At 35.7% G+C, this 25,575-nt stretch overlaps 1 protein-coding gene across 9 annotated transcripts in view; it reads right to left on the reverse strand.

Annotated features, from left to right (window-relative positions):
• Positions 1 to 25,575, reverse strand: part of LRCH1 (leucine rich repeats and calponin homology domain containing 1) — a 125,022-nt gene that overhangs the window by 38,251 nt on the left and 61,196 nt on the right. For 7 of the 9 annotated variants that reach the window (XR_011725025.1, XR_011725021.1, XR_011725023.1 and 4 more), the window contains exons 3-11: positions 22,609 to 22,735; positions 16,649 to 16,754; positions 15,979 to 16,115; positions 14,461 to 14,588; positions 12,532 to 12,616; positions 8,005 to 8,110; positions 6,869 to 6,981; positions 2,948 to 3,015; positions 1,816 to 1,902 (exon numbers count right to left, since the gene is read on the reverse strand). Coding sequence is in view for 3 of the 9 variants with exons in the window: in XM_071739460.1 (XP_071595561.1) it covers positions 1,816 to 1,902; positions 2,948 to 3,015; positions 6,869 to 6,981; positions 8,005 to 8,110; positions 12,532 to 12,616; positions 14,461 to 14,588; positions 15,979 to 16,115; positions 16,649 to 16,754; positions 22,609 to 22,735 (957 nt within the window). In the remaining 6 variants the exon portion in view is untranslated. The remainder of the gene's footprint in view (positions 1 to 1,815; positions 1,903 to 2,947; positions 3,016 to 6,868; positions 6,982 to 8,004; positions 8,111 to 12,531; positions 12,617 to 14,460; positions 14,589 to 15,978; positions 16,116 to 16,648; positions 16,755 to 22,608; positions 22,736 to 25,575) is intronic. The other 2 variants (XR_011725022.1, XR_011725017.1) reach the window with 1 other exon arrangement.

Genomic DNA, 25,575 nt, shown 5'->3' on the forward strand with positions numbered 1-25,575 from the left:
TTATACAGATGCACAAAGGAAACCTCCGTGGGGGAAGTTATAATTTTTGGCATGCTCTAGGTTTAAGTTAAAAGCACACGAAGGCTTTTTTGCAACTTAAACTGAATGAAACGCACCTCATAGAATGGACACTTTTAAATTCTTTTTTGGATCTGGATAAAGACACAAAAACTATTCGGTGTAGAAACTGACATTTTCTCACACTGTTCCATATAATGCATGCATATGATGAACTCCCATGTAATCCAGTAATTAAAAAAGCAACCCATAATCCAGAGGATTGAAAGTCAACAGTATCATTAGGCAAGTATTAGGCACCCAAGTGTACCTTGATGGATACCTCTGTATGTTAACATACAGGAGGAAACATTGAAAGGCTCATGTAGAGCTTAGTAAATTAAAAATAAATGCTCATATTTTAAGGTTAGAAAAAGGAAGAGAAGTCACAAAAAATATAAAAAACACTATGTAAAAAAACCCAGAACAGTAGAAAAACACAAACATACTTGACATGATTAGCCAGTTTTAAAAGACACATTTCAAATTTATTATGCTGTTACTAACAATATACTTGGAGAAACAGCTTAATTTTCTGCATTTTATTACTATTTTTGATTTCTTAAGAAAACCTAAGTAGGTAGGAACTACTGGAGCAATATTTGACAAAAAACAAAATTACATAATTCCTAAGTTTAACAACTGGGTATTTTTTAATGGAGCTTTTTTCCAAACCAGACTTTTCCCTTTTTTTATTTTAACACTTCTTCTACGAAGTAATAAGGCTCATATGAGGTGAAGAAGCAATGATACTCTGTCTCATGGGAACTATGAACTAATTTGTATGACTTTTTCTTAAGCAAAATTACTTGTGATTCAAGTATTAGTCTATGATTGAAGAATTCAAAATACTCCTTATGTGATTCAAGATAAAGCCAGATAATTGTCTGTCTAGAAGTACCAACAGGAGGGCATTTGCATTTCTGTCCTAGAAAGCACAAGGGTTGGCCAGTGGTATCAAAATACACAGTTGAACTAAAGAACAATGTAGTCTCAGAACCACAAGGCTATAGTGACCTAGCCAAGGTAAGAAGGAAAAACTAGGATACTTTAGGCTGGAAGCAACAAGCATGTTCCCAGTCTTCAGACAAATTAAGCTCTAAACCAGCTACCTTATAGAAATAATGAATAAAAACCAGTTACCTATTTTTGAAATTAATCCATTTCTGTAATCCATTTCTGAAGGTGGTTACACAAAGAAAAGCAATAGCAAGCATCTGGACAGAGCTACCTATACCACTTTTGTCAGTCCTTTTCAATAAGACAAACATTTCTTTTCTTTTAAATATTTATTCCTTTGTTTCTTCACATATCCAGAGTCATTGCATCTGACTGGTCACTTGAAACAGGCACTTAAATTGTAAAACCACTGAAGTGGGATAAAGCTGGGCTGGAAGATTTTGTCCAATCCCCACAAAACACACCAAGTATTAGTAAGTAGAGTTTGTAGTTGCTAGAAGAAATGTGACTACCCTTGAGAAAACTCCAGAAAGTCACAACAGCGTACATAAGATAAATGGTTAAGAGATACATCCATCTCCAAATTTAGGTTTCTTTTAAATCTGAAATCCTTCCTAATTTTCTGCCTAGATACACAGAGAGACAATGCAAGTTGCCTTCTTAAGTTTCTGAAAAACATCAGTAGGCTAACAAAGCTCCTCACAACTCCAGAGAACTTTGCATTTAAAGAACACCACACCAAAGCCATTCACAAAAATTTTAAACACGATATTAAGACACCAGCTATTGTAAGCATACCTGTTGGGATCTTGTAACAAATCTACTGCTTCTCTTAGTTGTTCTATCATTGCTATATCAATAGTTTGCTCTTCTGATAAATTTATTCTATAACAGAAGACAAAACATTCAGAAAAGAGTTACAACAGCAGTTATAAAGGATTGTCTGAATTTCACTATGTGAGCTGTATCTTCCAAGTGGCATGCAAATACTATAAGAGGGAAAAAAAAAAACAAACCAGCCTCTGTGTGCAGTAGAAAGTGCTGAATTTATAGGCAGTTTCCTCTAAAACAAATTCTTCAGCACTTTGTCCTTAACAAAGCTCCCTAACCCAATAAATATATACATAAAACAATGTGAACTACATCTTCTAGCATCTCAGTAAAACTGATTTCTAAAATTGAAAACATATTTATCAATATTTTACTCATTAACTGCACTGATCCCATACATTTTTTTAACACAAATACTAAATACAACTATCTTTTCATGGGCCAGAATGTTTTCTTTTGCTCTTCAATATTTGTAATTATTCTTGCAGTTTAGAAAAACAACGGTTTCTAAAAATTGCCTGTTCTGCCAATAAGGCTTTTTCAGAAAGTACTTATTCTGTCTTTTCTTCAATTTCTGCTCAGAATAGTGACAGCTTCACAGTAGACTGTCATGCTAAATCTCATCTCATACACCCTCCACAGCAACTGATATTCACTTGCTCTGCTCTTCAATTTATGTCTCTGTATAAGTGATTGTTTCAGGGTTAAAATTATGACAGAAGAAATAAGACCAAGGGACTTTTTTCCAATTTTTTAAATTTAGATTTTACAAGTTTCTATAAAATCTTTTTTCTACCATTACTGTTAACAGACTAAATATCAAAATACCTAATTGAAAAGCTTGTATTCTATAGAGGTAAAAAAAATAAATTATATCATTATTGCTTGTACAGCATTACAGCATTAATTATTTGCTATGTAAGATCTGCTCTACTCTGCAGTAATGCATTAAACATTAAGTACACACAAAGTGCAAGGCCATGCACTTCTGTCATGCCTCCAAGTCTACAAAATTATTAACTGATAAAAAAATGCCCATTCTGGTCAATCTAACTAAATGACATGGCTAATTATTTATAGAGGCATAAAAAATACTTACAGTTCGTCTGTTTGCCATTGTGTGTCCTCTTCTATTCTCAATAGTTCATCACACTCTGCTGCTCTGCTCTGTAAGTGGACAAAGTGATATTGAGAGCTGAACTTCACAAGAAAGCAGGCAGATAAATTTTGCTTTCAGACTGAGCACTGACCTGATTTATGTAACAGTTTAGTTGGGTAGTTCAAGCAATCCAACACTTCTGCTCCACTCCTCATTCTACCCCTTTTTAAGATACTAATTACAAGATCTATTCACTGTTCAGATTTTATTGAGGTCAACAGCTCTTACCCTCCTTTTACTCTAAAAACAAAGTCAAGCAGCATGAGAATTCTTATGTTCCAGATTTCATTTGTGCCTTTCTGATGTATGCAAAAACGGTACAGAAAAGCACAACCAGAACCCTCATCTCATTTGCTCTCCTCCCAAAGATAGATTTGTTTACAAAGCAAGCAAATTCCAAATACACAAACATGAGCAATGAAGTACTTCATGACAGGACTCCTACTTCACAATTTTAACAGCCATGAATAACTATTTTTAAAAGCAAATCAGAACAAAACCTGACAATTCACTACAGTCAGACAGTTATTTTGGATTCCATTTAGGCATAAATTAGAGCCCCCACTGTCCTACCTATAACAGTGAATTGTTACTTCTTTAGGAAATCTGACCATTTGGTGCTTTGCAATTTTCTTTTCTCTTTCATCTCAGAGAGGCAGGAACATTAAAGCTACCAGTACAGACAGAAGCTCTCTGAACTGGTGTGCATTTGTACCAGTAGAGAATGAAAAGCAGAAAACAGGGAGGCTTATCCTCTTTTGTGTCATGTGTTTGGCACATCAGCTGCATCACCCAGTACCAATAAAAGCTACCCAATTCTGCCAGATGTGTCTCTGAAGAATGCACCAGCCTCTCTAAATATTCCCCAAGGATGGCTCATTCCCCTGTAGAATGAATGAAGCTATTCTTTTTTCTTTGTCTTTTCCTTACTGGAATGAAATGTGATTTTTCCTGTAAGAAGGGTGTATATCATAACATGACAAAAATGCAGCACTTATTCTCCAAGGTGACCCTCAGTCTCTGGGCATAATAAATAAGATAAATAAAAGTATATAATATGGGACTAACTTTTGAGAAATTACAAAATCCTCCAACCTTAAGCTCTTCCTTTGCACTGCAAGTTGTCCCGGTTTTGTGTTTGGTTTGGTTAACCAGATTTTAATTTTAGAAGACCCCTCCACTCTGTCCTAAAAGGTACTGTAGTACATGACTAAATATAAAGAAAAATCTCAGAAATCTGAACAAGAAGGAAAATGCCCTGAGTTAAAAATCCTAAGAATAAAATAGATGTACCACAGAATCACAGAATGTCAGGTTGGAAGGCACCTCAAGGATCATTTGGTCCATATCCTTCTAGTATTATTGCTTATGTGAGATGTCCCAGCACCCCGTCAAGCTGAGACTTACAACTTTCCTAAGTGGGGGAATCCAGCACTTCCCCTGGGAGACCATTCCAATGTCTGACTGTCCTTATAGTGAAAAATTTTCCTCTTGTGTTCAATCTTCCTCAGGAGCAACCTGAGCCCACTGCCCCTTGTCCATGTGATTCCTTTTAAACAGGGAGTCTCCATCTTCTTTGTAGCCTCCCTTTAAGTACAGGAACATCGTGACCAGATCCTTCCTAAGCCTCCTCTATTCGAGGCTGAACAAACCCAGTTTTCTCCAATCCTCTGAACTCCTGCCTGTTCAGTCACCACCTGCTGATCTCCACTGTCATAACATTAACTACTTAAAAATCTGTGATGAAGTAAAAAGAAAAAGGACTGGAAATACAAAGTATACAGATAATATAACGTATACTCGGCTTTGAGATGTGTGTATTCCTTTGTCAGTGGAGGATGAAAGTATTTGATCCCCTTTTGCCTATTTCATTCACCTCAAATGCATGAACTTGCTGAAAATTTGTACCCAGGAAATCTACCATCATTTGTTAACATTTTAGCTACCTAGAAATCAGACAGAAGTCACAAAAAACCAGCAAGATAAGATAACCTGTAGGGTCCTTAACTTCTAACAACTATAATTCTTCCTATTGATCAAGTTGTAGAGAATACACTATTGTTATTTTAAATACTACAGAATTCATATTTGTAAATAACAAAAACTAACATAAAATATGTTTTAACTATGTAAATAAAGTTTTCTGGTAACTACGTCTTCAGCAACTATGAAAAGAAAGTGTTGTTTGGGTTTTTTTTTCCTCTTTGTTTAAATATAAGTCCTCTGTGCCTGCCCCCTCAGAGCCTCTGCAACTAGATCAGGGTGATCTGCTAGTTTTGTTGCTAGAAAAAAGATGCTCAAATAAAGAGAACTTTTGCGGAACCACAAGTCTGTTTCCAAAAGGCTGAAAAGCTCCATCTTTTCTCTTTCCACTTTTACTTCCCAGCATATTTTTCCTGCAAGGGATGGAAGATGGAACTGATACAATTCCTCTCTCCTTCCCTTAAGAATCTCCACAGAATCAGAAAATTAGTTTAAAAATATCCATATTAGTTAATCCTTCCTGGCTTGTAAACTGTCATCACATTCACAGGAATGCTAAAAAAGCTACCATTTCTCAAATATCTGCATTAAAAGGGACCCAGCAAAAGTATCCAGAAAATAAATTCTCATGCAAAATATCTCACTTCCTCAACATTTCTCTAAGAATCGTTTAAAAACTGCTCAGACTAACTACACTTAATTTATAAATTCATTAGGCAATTCTCATGCTATAATAAAGCAAATTAATTTCACAAGTTACTACACAACAACCATCACTAATGATTCATAGTTCAGTTTGATTGCAGCTTTCACAATATATCTACATATACTCCACTAAACCTAATGCTACAAATAGAAAAAAAAAATTGTAAATGACAATAAAAGTGGAGAAAATATAACTTTAAACAGAAAATGTTCCTTTGTGCTTTTTTGTCTAAATACACACTCATTATGAAAAACAGTTCAAAAAGAAAGCACATTTGATAGTTCCCTGACAAGAAGCCTCAGTCTAGGAAGAGAACACATGACTGATAATCAAGTATTCATTAATCATGACAGAAAGATAAAAACTCTTTAAAATGGATTTAGCAACTACTTATGACATGTAACCAGCAATCCAGACTACCAGTATTCAACAATGAACATCTTGAGGAAACTAAAGTGGCACCCAGAACTTTTTTTTTTTTTTTTTTTTTTTTTTTTTTTTAGATTTTAAAAAGACTGATAGGTATTAATCTTGAAGTCTCAAATTGTGGCTAACTTGAGTTTTCTTACATATTTCAGCATATAAAGACACGTATATGTTTTGTAATATACACAAATAAATACACAATTATTCAAAAGAAATTTCCTATCAGCTACAAAGTTCCTAACAGAGTTAGGGTATGCTCCCAAAATCCATCAAGGAAGCTGCCAAATCTTGTAAGAGGTAAAAGGACCTCTTGAAAGATGTCCCAATTTCCACTTCTTAAAATACTTGTGTTTTAATACTACAACATAATTTCATAACTTTAGCCACCACAGCTAACTCTGAAAGTTGTCTTGCATTTTACTAATATAAAAAATGAAAAAATTGTTCAATTCAAAATATAAAGCAAAATGGTATAGAATGCATCTGCCAAAAAGCCTTAAACATAATTAAAGGTTAACTTTATATTAGACAAATGACTTATGGCTAAAATTTACATTCTAGGTTAATTACAATAATTTTAAACCTGTTCATTTTTGTATTCTGTATTTTTCATTACAATATCAATAGAAACCTCTTATTCATTACAATGTCTGCATTTTGTCATTCTTGCTTGCTCTATGCTTATGGAAGTAGTAAAGACCCTCTCCCCCCTCCCCCCCCCATATTTAATATTGTCACAAACTTGCCTTAATGTAACTCATAAATTCAGTAGTAAGAGTATCTGAGTCATCAAACTGGTTTCCAGTTTCTCTTGACTTATCATTGACGATCAAGTGAGAAGATCCTTGATGGAATTCTACTGGTAACAATGGTAAAAAAAGAAGAATGATTTCTGGTTCTTCTCAGTGTTTGTTGCTCAGGGCAATCTAAGTGTATTAAATTACAGAGTCCAAAAACAAAAAGCACAATTGAAATTCAAAGCATATTAAAAAGCTCAAACAAGTTAAGAATTTTGCATGCTAAGGAGTGGTGCCAATTAATTTCAAAGTTGTAATAAATCAATGCCTTGGGCTCATACACTTGTAGATCAGAAGCACCACACCAGGCATTCATGGAGCAATTTTTGAACAACACCAAATATATCTTGTACTGACCAGTGGACAGCTACAGAATACTTTAGGACATTCAGATGTCTCAGCCAGTGACTTGCAGTTTAATGCAACTTCAGAGTTACTGTGCCAGAAAAACCACTCAAACTCTCAGCAGAAGTCAAACCAAAAGATTCAGAGCCTATGCAGAACCCTTGCTTACAAATACTACTTCCTGGGGTAAGAGGCAGAAATTATTTTCTTCTCTGCTTGAAGTGGTCTGATCCTATGGCATATCCTCTCCATTGTGCTAACAAACACCCTAGGTAGGATGTGATGCTTTACTATCACTTAGTATTTTACTAAATTCTGATAAGTATCTCAAGTGACATTCATTTAATCTAATACATAACACTGGGAAAAGACAGATCTATTTATGTGGTTTCTATAAGAAACCCACTGAGTTCATCCTGTCATTTATTATTAGTATGTGGAGACCCTGGAGAAACATTGCATATCAGGATGAAGACAATTTAGAAAACTGCTACTTTAATAAAAAGTTGATAGAATTACACTTTCTCTCAAAATCTGAATAGATATGTGTCTTCCCAGGGGAAATGCTGACTTTGAATAACAAAGCCGTATATATGCGTGAAACTGAACTACAAAAATGGGCTCTGCTTTTGTATAGGGTTGAAGCTTGTTGGGTTGTGACTTTTGCAAACTGAATTTATCCTTATGGATAAGTGACAGAATTTCCCTGGTTCTAACTTCCACTTTTTTTACATTCCAACCTTTTCTTGAGTTGGCATGGTGACCTGAATCTTCTTTTACAACCTGATCTTCTTCCACAATGTCCGACATTGGAAGATTAAAACTGAGAGTATCTTCATCAGATGGCTGACAAGAAAGAAGAGAAACACTTGTCTCAGCTTAAATCACGACCAATGAAAACATATGTATTAAGAAGAGTGCTCACTAACAAGTGGCAAACTAATGTGGGAGAAAATACCAGAGCATCAAACAGGAGCAAAGCCTGCTGTAGGAAGCTGCAGTAATCACAGAATCATAGAATTGGCTGGGTTGGAAGGGACCTCAGAGATCATCAAGTCCAACCCTTGATCCACTACCCCTGCAGTTCCCAGCCCATGGCACTGAGTGCCACATCCAGTCTCTTTTTAAATATCTCCAGGGACAGAGAATCCACCACTTCCCTGGGCAGCCCATTCCAATGCCTGATCACCCTCTCAGGAAAGAAATTCTTTCTAATGTCCAACCTAAACCTCCCCTGGCACAACTTGAGACCGTGCCCTCTTGTCTTGCTGAGAGTTGCCTGGGAAAAGAGACCAACCCCCCCCTGGCTACCCCCTCCTTTCAGGGAGTTGTAGAGAGTGATGAGGTCTCCCTTGAGCCTCCTCTTCTCCAGGCTGAACAGCCCCAGCTCCCTCAGCCTCTCCTCATAGGATCTGTGCTCGAGTCCCTTCACCAGCCTGGTTGCCCTCCTCTGGACCTGCTCCAGGCACTTCAATCTCCTTCCTGAACTGAGGGGCCCAGAACTGGACACAGGACTCGAGGTGAGGCCTCACCAGGGCTGAGTACAGGGGCAGAATCCCTTCCCTGGACCTGCTGGCCACGCTGTTCCTGGTACAGGTCAGGATGCCATTGGCCTTCTTGGCTACCTGGGCACACTGCTGGCTCACGTTCAGCTTCCTGTCAATGCTGCATACATCCTCTACTACAGAAACTGCTGTGTTCAGTTCAGGGCCCCCCACTACAAGGAGGACACTGAGTTGCTGGAGTACATTCAAAATAGGGCAACCAAGCTGGTGGAGGGTCTGGAAAACTTACAAGGAACAGCTGAGGTTGTTTAGTCTGGAGAAGTCTCAGGAGAGACGTTATGGCTCTCTACAACTACCTGAAAGGACATTGTCTCAAGGTGGGGGTTGGTGTCTTCCCCCAAATTAAAACTAATAAAACAAGATGGAATGGCCTCAATTTGTGTCAGGAGGGAGGGGGGTGGAGGTGTTAGATTGGGTATCATGAAAAATTTCTTCACCAAAAGGGTTGTTAGGCACTGGAACAAGGTGCCCAGGGAAGTGGTGGAGTCACCATCCCTGGAGGTTTTTAAAAGATACTGAGATGTGGTGCTTAGGGACATGGCTTAACTGGTGGACTTGGTAGTGGTCAGTTGATGGTTGGACTTGATAATCTGAAAGGCCCTTTTCAATCTAATTGATCCTATGAAAAACACAGTTTCCAGGAGATGCCAAGTATACTCTTTCATTCCAGAGATAGAGAGCTTACCACTAAAACAATCCCTAAGAGCTTTGCAAATCTATTTCCCAACAAACCCAGTGATGCTGCTCATTCTTTAGATGCTCTGTGTTTCTTGTAACTCACTACTCTGTGGCTATATATATATATATACACATACATATATCTTGTAATTATAACTGCTGTAATACAGATATAATAATTTGCTCCGAATTCTAAGAATATTTTTAAAGCAATTGTATTTCTCTGTTTATCAGGTCAGCCCATGATCTGGTCTGGGCTGATATGACTGGAACACAAGATGTGCAATGTTATCAAAGATTATTACATACAGCCAATTAGTCAATTCCATAGCCACCAGCTTCTAGTAAAATTATGCCATTCTTGCTACCTTTAGAGGTTCATATCCATATGGAAAATGTTTTTTTTAAATCCTGAAGCTGAGATAGCAAATCTGCTTTCCTCTAAAAAAAATTGTATAAAATATACACGTGGTTATTCCTACTTGCCAAAAATACCATGTACTTAACACACTCTGTAAAAGTTGACCATCATAAATGTGCTTATAACTGTATTTTATATAAGTATGTGCTTAAACTGTATGTTATTAACTCTATGAATTCATTGGATGTATTCTGCTGAAAAAGTAAAAAAATCATAAGAATATTTAGGGACTTGATAAAGCTATATAAAAATGACGAAACTTTATAAGTAAGTGAATTAACACTGCAGTACTGTTCCTATTTGTCAATATTTTTAAGAAGAATATTTTAAAATTAAATTAGTATGTCAAACAAAATAAACAAGCCACACTTAATATTCTAAACACAAAACTCACTAATTCTTCTAGACTTGAAACAGTGACAATCCAACAACTTAAAAAACCCAAACAGACACAATTTAAATCCATTCAGACAACTAATATAACAGTGAATTTCCTTCTCTTTCTTTCAGGTTGTATCTCATGTGACTTTGAAGCATTAAATACAGTTGTTCTATTTCAAAGATTCATGTTCTGATTTTAAAAATTTACAATAGATGTTTCTATATGCATTACTACAACTTCTCAATAGTAACAGATAAGATTATTTTGTTTCTCAGCAGAGTAACACACATAGCTTTTAGGAAAACATTTTGGATTGCTGGTGTAAAAAAAGCCACAGACCATTCTATCTGGAAACAAAATCACTGCTTGAACAGGCTATGCTTCATTTTCAGGACCTACATAATTCTGAAATTGATTTTCCAGGTGTTTCCTGCCAGCATACTATGAAATTCAGTCCCATTCCAAATCCAGGCATTGGAATGGGCTGCCCAGGGAAGTGGTGGATTCTCCATCCCTGGAGGTTTTTAAAAAGAGGCTGAACATGGCACTCAGTGCCACAATCTCAGATGTCCTTTTCAACCTGGCTGATTCTGTGATTCTGTGAAATAAAAACTATCCAATCCAGCTTTCAGTAAAATGAAAGTATTGCTCTTTCATAGGTAAAATACTGCATCTCCTTCCTTTATCCACAGTTTTATCTTTATTCAGTTGGCAAGAAGATAACAATATATATGAGTCAAAAATACCTCACATTATTCCAACACTGAATTTAGATGATGCATTCTGAAAGAATCTCTATATACATTCTTGCTGGTACTCATGAGTCACTGTTAAGGGTAACACAGCAGGGACACCATCTGGATCTTAACATGTACCTGGTTGTTCTAATGAATTTTAACTATAACAAAATAAGGCCAAAGGGATGTGGAAAATGAATGAAAATGCCACACTGTTCCAAAAAGATGAGGTACATGAGTATACTACATTAAAGCAAAATTTGCCTTCAAGTAGCTGTGATCAATTTTACAGCCACACCACACGGTATCTTTCACTTGAAATGTCCAAGGTGAGTACAGTTCAGAAGAACTGACCCTGTAATGACCCTACCAACCAGTCAGATAGAAGCACCTAAATTTTTCACTCCACTAAGTACTCCTTTCTATGTGTATGGACCCAAAACTAATGAGCAAGCTTCCTAAAATACACTGCAAATTATTTACTTATTATCATTACTCCACCTAGATTTCGTGCCTTGTTCAGCTGAGCAATGCCTTTAGAGAAAAGGTCTAGGGAAGACAGCTGTAACTGCTTAGGACAACAGTGATCTCAGCAAGCAACCCTTTCTTTTTGCTCAGTCAGATAGCATAGCTCAGAAAAAACCCTGATGGTTTATTTCCAGCAGTGTTGAACTGCCAGAGCATGGAAGTGCACTGAAATCTGTAAAGTTTCTGAAGTTCCTGCACTACAGCAAACTGCCTTAATCATGACACCACACAAAACACCAAGGTTGGGTACAGGGGTCTCCTGTTAATTCCCAAGCAGAAAGAGCCATCAGAGATTACAGAATGTCTTTGGTTCTAAGAGATCTTCAGGGTCATCCAGTCCAACCTTTGACCAACACTGCAAGTTCACCACTAAACCATCTCTCTAAGGACCAGGTCCACACACCATTTAAATACCACCAGGGTTGGTGACCCCACCACTGCCCTGGGCAGACTATTCCAATGTCTGACAACCCATTCAGAGAAAAAAATGTTTCCTAATATCCAGCCTAAACCTCCCCTGCCATTGCTTGCATCCATAAAAAATAAAAGAATCCATCCAGATAAAGAACTGAGAGGTGGCCAGACCTATAATCTGTTAAAACATTTACTTCATTGGAAAGAGCTAGCCTGGATTCTGGTTTGTTCCTTTTTCTCTAAATTATGTCAATTCACACTATTGGTAGGTTGTTAACTATTTGTGAGCAAGTATCCCATAGACCTCATCAGAAAGTGCACAGACAAAAAAACCACCACCACCACCACCACCAAAGAATAAAAAACCTCTTATCTCCTTTCATCTTTGTTTCAATCATTTCTTAGAAGAAGATTCATGTCAAGGATGTGGTTGCACAGTTTTGATGGCTAAAAAGAACTTTACTTTCTTACCCATCTTAAAATACAGTCAAAATATTGGTGCAGAGGGAAGGGGAACTGGACATAAAATTCAGGCAACTTACCTCTGTTGCTGACAAGCGTTTATCACCATTATCACTACCAACACCTGAATCTGAGTCCTTTTTACTTGGGTAGATGTCATCAATGCTGAACATGAATAATAATAATTAAATTTCAACCAGTTTTAATAGCAAGGGTAAAATAGCCTAGCATGGCTAAAGCTTACATATTTGCAGACTAGTGATCATAAAATAGATGAGATGGAATGGCTGCTTAGCCTAAAAATTAACAAAAGCAACAGAAATAGCTTGCTCTAAAACTTGCTTTTGTCTGTACCCCGTGTTAAAACAGTTACCAGCTAAGTAGCACAGGACTGAAGTCATTTAGTCATGGGAAAAGCAGCTAAAATAGCTGAACTCAAACTTACGTCAACTGATTCAATTGTAACCACGGATGCATTAAAAATGAACTGATATTTCCCTGCAGCTTGAAGTAGTTATTAACACAGAAACCTTATTTTGGTGTTTTAAAATAGACTTTGAAATCTAGTTTTTTAAGAAAACTACTATAAAAATGGCAACTGCTCTCTCTTCTGATTTCTTTACCTAGTACTACCTCTAGTCATTTTAAAGAACACTATTAGATTCCATATTCTCATCATTTATGTTTTTTTTTTCAATATGCTTTGTTATCCTCTCATCTGCAATCATTAAAGCTGTAATCCTGGCATTCAGCACACAGCAAGTTAAAAAAATCCCTTTTTCACTCTTCACATGAATAGGGTATCTAATTAATCCTAATCTCAAACTTTGTATAGAAACGGCACAAGGAAATCATAACCAAGTTATGTTTTTTCTTTACAAGTGTGAAGACGTTCTCTAAAATAAAAATGTGTTAATTATTATGTGATAGATCATTAGGCTGTTAGTTACCTACTCTGTACTATCCCCTTGCCCTAAAATGTCATACAGGACATGATATTCCTGTCAATTCTTTGGTATCCTAAGAAAATAAACCAGAAAACCAGCAGGTGTTTCTCAAAAGGAAAACTTTTCAATCCTGGATTCTTCCCACCTTAGGCATTTAACTTATAGAAATACACAAAGGAGTCTCCCAAACATACAGCAAGGGAAGCAATTTGCTTGAAACCTTTCCTAGATAACTGACAGATTCCAAAACAGTTATTTTCTCCCCCAGGGTATTAGCAGGCAACATGTCTATTTTTATTCAAATCTACACATTGTTTTTACTGAGTACATTTTTGCAAATACAAGGCTTTCTCTGCTTTGCTATATTACACTTCCCAAGTTAACAAAGAGCTGTCTAAAAACTGGTTTCCAATTACCTATGGAGATTCTCACAGAAAGGAGCAGCTCTGTAGCTGGTTCCTGCCCTTACATCCTGGCACAAGATGATATTTCCAATATGTTTGATGTAAGACACTAGAGATTTTTATTTTACCTTTCATTTTGCTAGCAACCTAGCACATTTTACTTGAAGAGAATCTTAAGATTCACACAGATCTCTCTGTTGAATGGATAAGCTTCTGAATGAATAAAAAAATCTTATAACACCCAGGTGACAAACGTATAATGCTATATAAATCAGAAGAAATTAAAACTTTTTTGTTGACAGATTTACAAGAAAGTCCCAACACTTAATGATACCACCATCTCAATTACTTTCAATATGTCCCACTAGTGTACCAGCAAGACGTTAGATTTTAATTAAGGTTTGGGTTCACTTCTAAGCTTTTTCCTAATGAGCTGCTAACATTAATTAGACCTGGTTTTTAAAATATTTTGTTCTAAACTTACAGGATTTCACTAGAATAAAATGCACTAAAGCAAAACAAACCTTTAGTCAAAAAAGTACACTCTAAATAGCATCTAAACAAATTAAACTATGGAAGCTAAAGATATAAATAAATTTATTTTACTTTGTTATTACATGTGTTACATGAAAAAACTAAGTGAGATTTTCATACATACCTCTCTTCCACAGGTTGTGGCAAATGCTGTTGTTCTATGGCATTAAGATACAGTGAGTCTGCTGTTTTAATCTGACAGGCCTGTACAGTCAGATATTTGAATATATGCACCTTACCCTTTGTACAAATCTGTTAGACAAGGGAAAAAAGTCAGGTTTATAACTGCAATGAAATAAATAAATAATTTCAAACATTATTTAGTTTAAAATTCCCTGAAAACAAGCTCATATTGTCACAATACATATGGCGTAAAAAAAATTATTTTATTCTTTTTTTTTAAATCTCCAGGTACTACTTCAATTACCCAGTCAATTAATTTGTGTGTACTAGCATAAATACCCTTGGAAAGTAAGAGAGAAACAAAAAAAAAATAATGTATTCTACTTAAAAAAAACAAATGGGCTTTTCAAATAGAATTATAATAGAGCATATGGCATATTACTAACTATAAACTGAGTAATTATTTTCAAGTTATTTCAATAATGACATTCAGTGAATTAGCATGTTCTTTATACTCATAGTCACATTGTTTTTACTTGTGGCCAAGCATCTTTATGATGCACTTTAGAATTTTTTTTCTTTAAGTGTATACTTCTAGTTCAAGTGCTAAAACTTGCTGTGTATTTTTGTAGTCGGGTAACAGCATCACCATTGGCTATAAAAAGCACTTCTGCAGTGTAATAAAAACTCTCAAGTATTTCAACAGTTGATGATCTAAAAAAAATTGTAGCTTTCAAAGATGTAGTTTGAACCTACTGTGCAGTAAGTCAACTGTGAAATTATCCTTAAGCAGAAAAGCACAGGTTCCTTTAATTCATTATCACCTTTTTACAGCATGGCCCACAATTTAGGACAGGAGTTTGATTTCTTTGTGTATCACAGTCTAGAAACTTACACTATAAAGCAAAATTAATTTCACATGGATTACGTTCTAGACCATCCGCATGTTTCTTAATAAATAGCAAATCACTGTAGAACCTTCCAGAACTGGGTTCTTAGTAAAAGAGAGAAAAATTATTCAGGAAGTCTCTCAGTTCTGTTTTTCAAAATTATGTTCATATTCCAACATTAAGTTGTATATGCAAATAGAAATAACAAAAATTAAAAGGTAGCTAACAAAATGGAATCATAGAATGGTAGGTTGGAATGGACCTCAAGGATCATCTGGTCCAACCCTTGTAATATTGTTTTTTATATTTTATGCCTCAGCACCCCGTTGAGCTGCAACTTAAAACCTTCCAAAGGGGGGGAATCCACCCCTTGGAAAATGTCTGACTGTCCTCAGAGTGAAAAATTTTCCTCGTGTCCAATCTACACTCATGTTGGTTCAAGTGATGCACAGGCCCATACACAGAACATAACATACTTACTCTGTCTTATTTATATATCAGCAACTAATGACTGGGTTGACTGAAGTTCAGAGGACTTCTTCAATTGCAGAAGGTGACATTTTACAAGCTATAATTGGTTATCATCCACACAATATTAAGGCACAATTTAAATGACAGATGTTACTTACTTGTGCTGGTGGAGACTGCAAAGGATTGTTCTCAAGCAGTAACACTTGTAACTGCACCATCTTTCTAAAACAAATTGGTATCACAAGCACTTTATTGCAGGAAAAGTCAAACTTTACCAAAGGAAGCTGAACTAGCTCTAAAAACAACAAAAATTAAAAAAAAAAGAGAGAGAAGGTGTTATATCTGTATTTATTTTTCCCATAAAACAGTATGTCTGAATAAACCTTTTGTATTCAGTAACATATAAACAAATACAAACTCGTGTAGGAATAGGATCAACATTTACTTGATTCTATACCAGGAAATGAAGAGAGATTTATTGTTATACAAGTGACAATAAATTTTAAAATAAATATTTGGATTTTTTTTTGTCCCTGAAATTCAGCTGACAGTTCCTATACTGCATTCACAGGCAAGTCTTTATGTAACTTAGAGATGCTTAGAATCATAAAGATAATTAATGTAAAGAAACTCACATTACTACTTAATGAGTACAGCTGAATGTTATATTCTGCAAGATCAAATAAATCTGAACACAAAGCAAGTACTACTTTTTAATAATAATTACTTACATAAAAGAAATAATTATTATTTCAAAATACTAAAAAACATTTTAAAAGCTACCATAGGGGTATTAGGAATATTTTTTATCTTTTTTTTTTTTTTTACCTTGGGGTAAAACTTCGAGGTAATTTCTTCTGACATTCAATTCTTTTAAGGATTTCAGTTGACCTATCTGCTGTGGTAATGCTGTGATTTCATTACAGCTGACATCCTACAGCAAAAGTTAACAGAAATAATGAACTTTTGTCTCCTAAAGACTCAATAATACCGATGCAAAATTGTGGCTAATTCACTATTAGTGTTGCAACATTTCATTAACCTGAAAATATGCTATCATCTATGTTCTCTCCCTACAAGTGGAAAAGCAGATACATGGGAAAACATTTACACATGACTTCAAACCCAGAGTTAATACCTATTTGGAGAAAAAATTAATTTCTACAGAAACATTCAAAACTATTTACTTAAGATGTTCTACCTTTTTGTTTATATGAAGTATCCAGAACCATGGTTAAACCACTAAATATGTATGGGTGTGGTGTAAAACTGCTACTGTGTGGATTTGATTTTTTTAAAAGGGTTCCTGTTCTACAGGAATTTTTAATTAGAGTAAAAAACATAACAAAACAAACCAACAAAAAAACAACAAAACCCCACACAAACAAAAACCCACTAACCAGGAGGACATAATAAAGCAAGACAAGTCTTGCTTAGTATTATACAGCTATCCAACAAATATGTGTAAATGGTATTCCTTAAAAGCCTAGACTGGTTCTAAGCAACTTTGATGGCTAAATTCATCTGGTTTTATAATCTAGGTAATATCAGAGTATCTAAACTCATTTTAGCATTCCCATAACTGTGACTGCTGTAAAGCTGAGTTGAAAGCATAGTGTCTGGCTATAATGAGGAAAATTTCAAGCAAGAAGTTTATATAGAGTATACTGTAATAAATGTTGTACTTAACACTGCTGCTAACATGACACTGCTGTGAGGCACACTACAGACCAACCTCTTGGGTTACATCAGTTTAAACTGACAGGAGTTTTCAGGTACTGGCTCTCATTTTTACCAAATTGTCTATACTCAAGATGAAATAAATAACACCCTGAAAACACTGCTTACATCCCAGGCAACCTGTAAATTTGAGCAACACCCCAACTATTTCTGCATTTCTGCATTTCAAAAAAAAAAAAAAAAGGCAACAGTGGCTCACTGTATGAGAACTAAGAGGAGAATTTTCCTGAAGAGCCAAAGGAATACTTTAGGATGTTCACTTCTACTCCTGATTGTCTCAAATGATGGATTTATACAGTATTTGGGAGCTTTTGGACTGGAAAAATACCAAGTAATTTCTTTGAAGACAGTTGCTCTAATGCTGGTCAAGAGTGCTGCAGTAACTCTCTTATGCCTAAAAACTAGTAAATGACAAATGATAATTAAAGGAAAATCTGATCTGGCAGTGCTGCTGTCTGTATCAGGAAAGTTTCTTCTCATACTGGAATTTCACTGCTGCCAAAGCTTCCTTTCCTTGCCAAAACAGAGTCAGGAGGTTATTTTAGCTTTTAGATGAGGAAATTAAAAATCCCAGTTAATGAATGAATCTTTTGCTCAAATTGCCATGAAGTATGATTAATCACACTGTTTCCAGATCACTTATTTTTAAAACCTTGCTGTCCTATTTTTAATTTACACACTTGAAACAACTTCATAATTAGATGCTCTGTTTTTGGAGCACAGAACTTCAATTTAAAGTCACCTTGTGGCAGAGAAACTCTTGATCAAGAGTATTTATGCACATACACCAGAACAAGCCAGGGAAAATGGGAATTTTAAAGGAAAAGGGGGGAAGCCCAGCAGTGTGTAGCCTCAAAAACCACTCACAGCCTCAAAGTCCACTTACAACCTTTCAAAACCTCCTCAGTAAGACTCATCTGTTGTGACAGCACATCAGCATTCATAAGACTTCTAGAGACAACAGAATCCTTTCTTCTACTAAACACTGCAATTCAACCTTTTTTTCCTACTGTCTGAATAGCTGTGGAAGACCTGAAACTTTTTTGTAGTTATAGTTACAGTCTTGACTATTATTAGACTTCATGACCACATATGTGACCTAGATGGTATTAATCTTTCCCTTTACTTTGGCAGTAATGAAAACAGTATTATCAAAGTTAAATGTGTATGGCTTTCAGGCTAAATTTTTTTTTAAGGAACAAGTTAACCAGCAGTTTGGGACCTCACTTCATGGACACCTGCAGACAACTGAAGTCCAAACATCTACTAAGGTTCCAGAGGCTCGTGTTTGCTGAAGGTCAGACTTCTTGCATTAATTCCATTTTGTCCTGCCATGGCAACACAGGCACAGTTTCTAAAGCTTAGAGGATTCCAAGGTGTATTTAAGTTTAACATTAATTTCTGTGGCACGAAGCTCAACAGCATGAAAACAAATAAACATTTTGGTTTGTTTTTTTTTAAAGTTTATGGTTCATAGTTTAAAGTTTATGGTTTAAATGGTCTTAAACCAATAAAATTTAGCACAATATAATAATTGAAAACAAATGTTACTTTTGCTCCAAATCGTCCAAAGTGAGATAAACTTTCTCCTTACATCCATTTTAAAACTTGGGACCCCTGACTGAGCTGTTGCTCCTAATAAGAAAGTGGATCCTGCCAGAGCTTGTGCCATGCAAGCCATACTGGGTGGTCAGAAGTTACACAGGGCATGGGCACATGGATCCTTTCAGGTAACAGAAGGCAGAGATGGCCCAGAATAAATGACTGAGTTCAGGGACCTAAATCCCAACTCAGATTTACAGGCTTCCAATGTGAGACAGGAGTGTTCCAGAGAAAAAGAAAGCCATTCTCTGGAGAAAGCAGATGTGTAATACTGCCTGGTAGGATGGAGAACAGAATTTTACTCTGGATCTGATGTTTTGCGTGCAATTAATGAGGCATTTCTGCCCAATTACTTTTTCTGACAGAAAGTAAGGTTCAGATTATCTTCAAGTCAGTTTTGCACTCATCCTCCTGGCTGACAGCAATGATCAAAACCTTGGAAACCTTGGTTTTTCCCATCAAAACCTTGGAAATAATTTGAATATAACTGGCAGAGAGAGTAATGTATATGGTATTTTTATGCTTTTAAGGTATCTGTCAGACCTACATAACCCAAGACCTTAAATTTTAAAATACCTGAAAAATTACTGTGTGTAAACTTTAAGCTATTCTCTGCCACAAGTATGGCATTTATATAAATGTAAAAGAAGAAGAATTGCCCACCTGCTTTTGGAGGAAAGAGAAGAGAGTAGTTGGAATGACCTGATCTGATTTGCAGCAAACTATGCTTCTATCATTAAAGAGGGACTACAGAGGTAAAATTTGTTTCAGAAAGCTGGATAACAACAACAACAACAACAACAACAACAACAAAATCCATTTGCTACATACACCCTGTTCAGTGTATGCAGCATGTGAAGAGATGTGGAACACCAGAGAACCTGAGGGTGCTTGGCAAAGTCCTAGTAATACAAGAACTGAGTGCAGCCAGGTGGCATTTGTCACTTTTTAGGACAGATCCCCTGGGCCAGCTCAGCACCAGCACTGTGTATGTCCCCAAACAACCCAACAACCCTGTGCCCTGCCAAAGCCTGGTGTCACTTCAAGGCCACATGCTGTTCAGGCTGGCATTGCTCTCACACAGCTGAATGTTCCTTGCTACAACTGCAGCATGACTTACATTGTTTTAGAACAATGATCACCTTATTATCTAAATTGCATCATATTATATATTGCCCGTGCAGATACTGGATCTCAATCCTACCACTATTTGCTTCTCCCAGTACATCCATGATTAGCAATTTCCAGCTAAATAATGCAACACGTTCCACTGGAAATGTACCAAACACTTAGCGTGGTGTCAAACTAATTACTCAGCTCACTTGAACAGAGCCATGCCCAATTTAACAAAAACTTGTTATTCACTCACTGCCCCTTAAATCACAAGGACCTGAATCATCAGACCTTCTTCAGTTTTCATCATTTTTATATGCTACCAAAGCAACATGTTGCTAGAGGGTCTAATTTGAAATATTTTTAGAACAGGAATTATGTTCTTCATGACAGAGTAACACTGAAATTACACTGTAAATGGAAAGCAATATGAAAATCCAGTATCCCAGAAGTTAATTTAAGCATATGCTCTGTTTTAAAAAAACAAATTAACTCCATCCCCTTTGAGTATAATCCACATTGATTTTCAACCTTTTAGTTTTTCATTTTTCCCAGTTCTAAAATAAGGTTATGGGCTACCATTAAGCTAAGTACAAGCTCTTAATAACAAATGAAACACTCCCAAGTTCACCTTACTGGTAGGGCTTAAACATCGGAGGGGAAATTCTTTATAAAATCACTTCAGCAGCTCTTTACTAGAATTATTATCACAGAGCTCAGTTAATACAAATAAAATAAGTGATTTTGATATGAGAGAATCAGACCAAGTCTTCTCATTATTTCACATGAGCCCCCAACACTAAGCTAGGTTACACTTAAACTAGAAGCAATGGAGAGCTAACAGGTTCCAGTCTTTGTTTATTATCAATTCAGACATCCTATCCACGAGATTGTCATGTTTAATACTGTTCAACTTTAAATATATAAACTGGAACCATAATTTTTATTTAATCCATTCTAAGCACAACAGAAAAAATACTATATAGCCTGACACATTTTTTGAAGGTTACTTCAATCAAAACCACTTCAGTAATGTAATTAAACCCATCACATAGATAAAAAACCCCTAATTTGATAGGATAAATTAATAATGCTCACCAAACAAAATGAAACAAACTCCATAGTCTTAAGCTCAGGTATAACTGAGAAAGGAAAAGGAAATTACAGCTCCCCCCCAGTCCTCAGACACAGCCAAGATAAACTATGATAAATAGCAGAGGCCTGATGCTGTACAAAAAGAGTATTAAAAGGCAAAAAAGCCCAAGAGTTGCCATTTCACTTCACAGACAAAGTACCAGCTGCAGAACTGGGGCCTAAAATAAGGTCAATTTAATTTGTGTAACGTACTTCTGCAGAGCAAATACTGTTATAAAAATAGTAATATGATAAGCAGACACTTGAAGATACCAAAAAGCTGTGCAAGCCAAATGCAGTCAAGAGAGAGAGCAGCAGCTGGGAAAAAGTCTTAGTATCTTTGTTTTCCTATGCACAAATTAGCAGTGTCAAAGTCTCATTTATTTGTCAACTTGTATCTTAAGGGGTCAAGTGAACAGAAATAACCAGAAGACACAACACATATGCCACAGACAATTCAGAGCCTCATCCTGCAGTACATAAAATAGGAATAGAAAGAGATATATTCTCTTATTTTCCACATTAAAAAGTTTTAAAAAATCATGAGGAATTAAATTAATTTTAAGTTAAGGCACCACATAATTTTTGCCTTTTCAGATTCTCATTTGTTAGATGATATATTACATATTATCTGTTCCTTGCACAAATTGCAGTCACGTGGACAGCTCTGAAAATAAGAATATAGTTATTTTGTAGAACTGATTTAGATGGGTGTTCTAGGAAAGGAAGGCTGTATGACAGAAATACTGAAATAAAGTGAAAATAGACTGAGAAGAGCAGTAACTGGAATGCAGTGTGATAGGCAGACAGTAATAAGGCAGAGAAAGGAAGATGAAAGGGAGGGTACTACAGGAGGGGATCTGACTTTGCAGATCCTGGAGCCAGAACTATGGACTTGATACAGCAAAACAGGGAGCCAGTGGAGGCAGAGAGTAATGATAATGATAACTGATAATGATGATGAACTTAGAAGCTGAGTCTTGAAGGAACCAAGGGCTGTGAAGTTGATTAGAAGGGTCCTGAAGAACACAAAACTTGTTATGTTACTACCCAACATAACTCAAGAAGTTCAAAAGTTTTTTTTTTAACCTGCATAGCCTGCTGTAGTTTTAGGCATTTGTTCAAATATATTTCCAAAGTGAATTTCACTGTTCCTAGTAAATACAAAGTCAAAAGAAAAAAAAAAATCAGTAACATACCAGTTCCATTAACTGTTTTAGCTGACCTATTTCTTCTGGAAGTGAACCTAGCTTATTGTTACTTGCAATTAAGACTTTTAGAGGAAGACCACACAGGCAAGCTGGCAAAGAAGAAAGCTGATTTCGACTGCAACAAAACAAAAAAAACAACCATTAAAAACAACAGTGACATTCCACTGTATACTCAAAGCCTGTGAGTTGTAAAATTCCTTCATTTTAGTACATCAGATTTTATGCAGAAAAAAATCTAATTTTCATATGGCTATCATTAAGAAAATGCACATCAAAAACAGCTGCACTAGTGATTAAACAATATTGTGGAATATTAATGCTCAGGAAAAAATGCATATCAGAGATTAATTATATTGTAGTAACTCTTGCTGACACCTAGAACAGCTGCTTCCCTTTTCTAATGAATACAAGAAAGTCAACTGTGACAGTATTTTGCAAGAATTTAACTTTCCTATGGTTTTTATGTGGCAGTACAGTGGATGTCCTTTGCTCCAACTTAAAGATAAATACATTAAAGAAAAAACGGTTATTTTATCAATTACTTTCATCTGAAACTTGCAATTAAAGATTATTGTTCTATGATTCTATGATATTAAACCATGTAAATACAGAGAAAAATTATGTGACTATCAATGGTTCATTTCTTTCCAAGATTCATCTCAAGTCATTTTGTCCCTGTATCTTTTTCCTCAAATTGGTTTTTTAGTTGACTTCATACTGTATTTTGGGGAGCATGGAGGGGGAGGAGGAAGCAAGCAGAGGATTTGCTTGCAGAGGAGTTGTAAGGAGGGCAGAATTTGCTAAAAAACTTTAAAAATATTTAGGCTGTCATTCTAGTAACAATGAGTCAGGAAGCTTGCACTTAAAGATAACAAGTGTCATGATCCTTTGTGATCTCCAGGTGATTTAAAATATTAATTTATTACGATTTGTGCATCAATTCCCAGAAGAAACATTAAGCTCAAGAGAATAATATATTAACTGTGTTTCCTAAAATGTTTGAAAGTTTTCTCAAAATATAACTTTTTCTTTTATGAATATTAACCTAAAGGAAAATAATGAACAGTAACTGAAAGTGGCACCCCAGCAAGAACCATTTTAGTTTGCTTCTGCATGACTGTTAAGGTTCCAGAGAAAAAATGCAAGTGCCTGAAGTCTGAAAACAGGTGGCAAAAACTGTCCTGGATAATTTCAGTATGAGCTGCAACATTGAATCGAAACACAGGGGGGGGGGGGGGAAAAAAAAAGTACAAATTCCACAGGTCTCAAAACTTCAATTCTTCGACTGCCAATCCAGCAGCCTGCTACAAAACTGCATATAATGCCATGTATTCATGCTTCACACAGCAGTCTCAAAATGTTTTACAGAGCAAACTATCATATCTGTTACTCAGGCTGGGAGAAGGGTATCAAATAAAAAACCCAAGGATATTAAAAATGAGAAATCCAATGACTACGCAGCAATATTTGAAAGAAAAAAATAATAATTTTTTTTAAAAGTCAGTGCTTATTGTGAAGTCAGGATTCTCAGTCCCTGTGTCTTTACAGAAGATCAAACATAACTTATTCTAAAAAATAAAGAGAAATATTTTTTAAGTTCTAAAGGACTCAAACTGACTAAGCCTAGAATCTAAAAAAAAAATCAGAGTTAAAAAAAAAAAAAAAAGAGCTGAGTAAAAATCATTTTTAAGTTTAACAGAACTCAGAAGCAACCCACTAAGAGATAAAGATCAGCCCGTTGCCAGGGCAAGTGAGTAATAAATCATCATTAGCTAAAAGGAAGTTCTATATGTAAAAACATTAACAGTATCCACCAAGGCCCAAAGGCTATATCTCTTGGCATCAGTTTCTAACAGTATTTAGCATATGGGCTCTGTTGGTAACAGGCAGAAAAATATTAATTTTACATCTGTAATATTTTTCTTCCCCAAAAGCAACATACTTAACAAGTCAAGAACATCTTCCCTTATTCTACAGACTGCTCACTGTGTTCAGCTAACATGGGGGAAGGATACTTCCAAGCAGAGAAGTTTTACACTGAGGAAAATGACCTCACTTAATAAAACTTGAAAAATTTCCTTTTGTTTTGATTGCCTAATTTATGTGATACGTGATATTAACTCTCTAACTATTCTGGGTTTGTCATGGTTCACACAAATTCCATCATTAGACTGAGTTCTAAATGAGTTCATGTTAATTCCTAAATATATTAAGATGTAAACTTAATGATTTTATCCAGTCTTAATTTCTCTGTGTATCTCTAACAATTGCAAAATTTCACATCCTATTCCTTACATATGTGCATATATTCAAGACACATTCTGTTCCAGTTTAGAGAGCCAACAGTAGTGTTCCACAGTGACAAAAGCTGCAGTACAACAATACAGGAAGTCTTGAGAAACATTCTCAGTGTTTAAATAACTGAGATAATCAAGCCTCCATATCTTGAATTTAAAAATCCAGGAGCCACTTTGTTCCCTGCCCAAACTTCATTATTGTAAAGACCAGATTATTGTATCTTTACTATTACAGTTTTTACATGCCCACCTGCAAATAAAGCTCCACACGTTGTTCCAGCTTAAAAAGTGCTGACATTCCCTCTCTCAAAAGCCAATATACATTCAGCTGCACTTTAGCCAGTACCAATTCTCTGTATTGATTAGTATTCATGCACATTTTTCATGGAAAAGAGACAAAGGTGCCTAATTCTTGGCTCTTTCCTCCTAAAATGACAACAACTTCTACAGTAAGAGGATACTAGTGATATAGTGCAATGCTTTTCCTTGTGATTCCCCATGAAAAGCTATTAATCCTCTGTCTCTTCAGCCTCTTAACTACAAAAAGTATGTAAAGTTTTATGAAATTTATCATCAGAAGGGAATTAAAAATAACATGACTGTGCTGATGTGATTAGCATTCTGAATTTGCTAGAAGTATAAGGGAAAGAGATTAATA

This window comes from Heliangelus exortis, chromosome 1 (assembly GCF_036169615.1).
Source record: "Heliangelus exortis chromosome 1, bHelExo1.hap1, whole genome shotgun sequence".
Lineage (NCBI taxonomy): Eukaryota > Metazoa > Chordata > Aves > Apodiformes > Trochilidae > Heliangelus > Heliangelus exortis.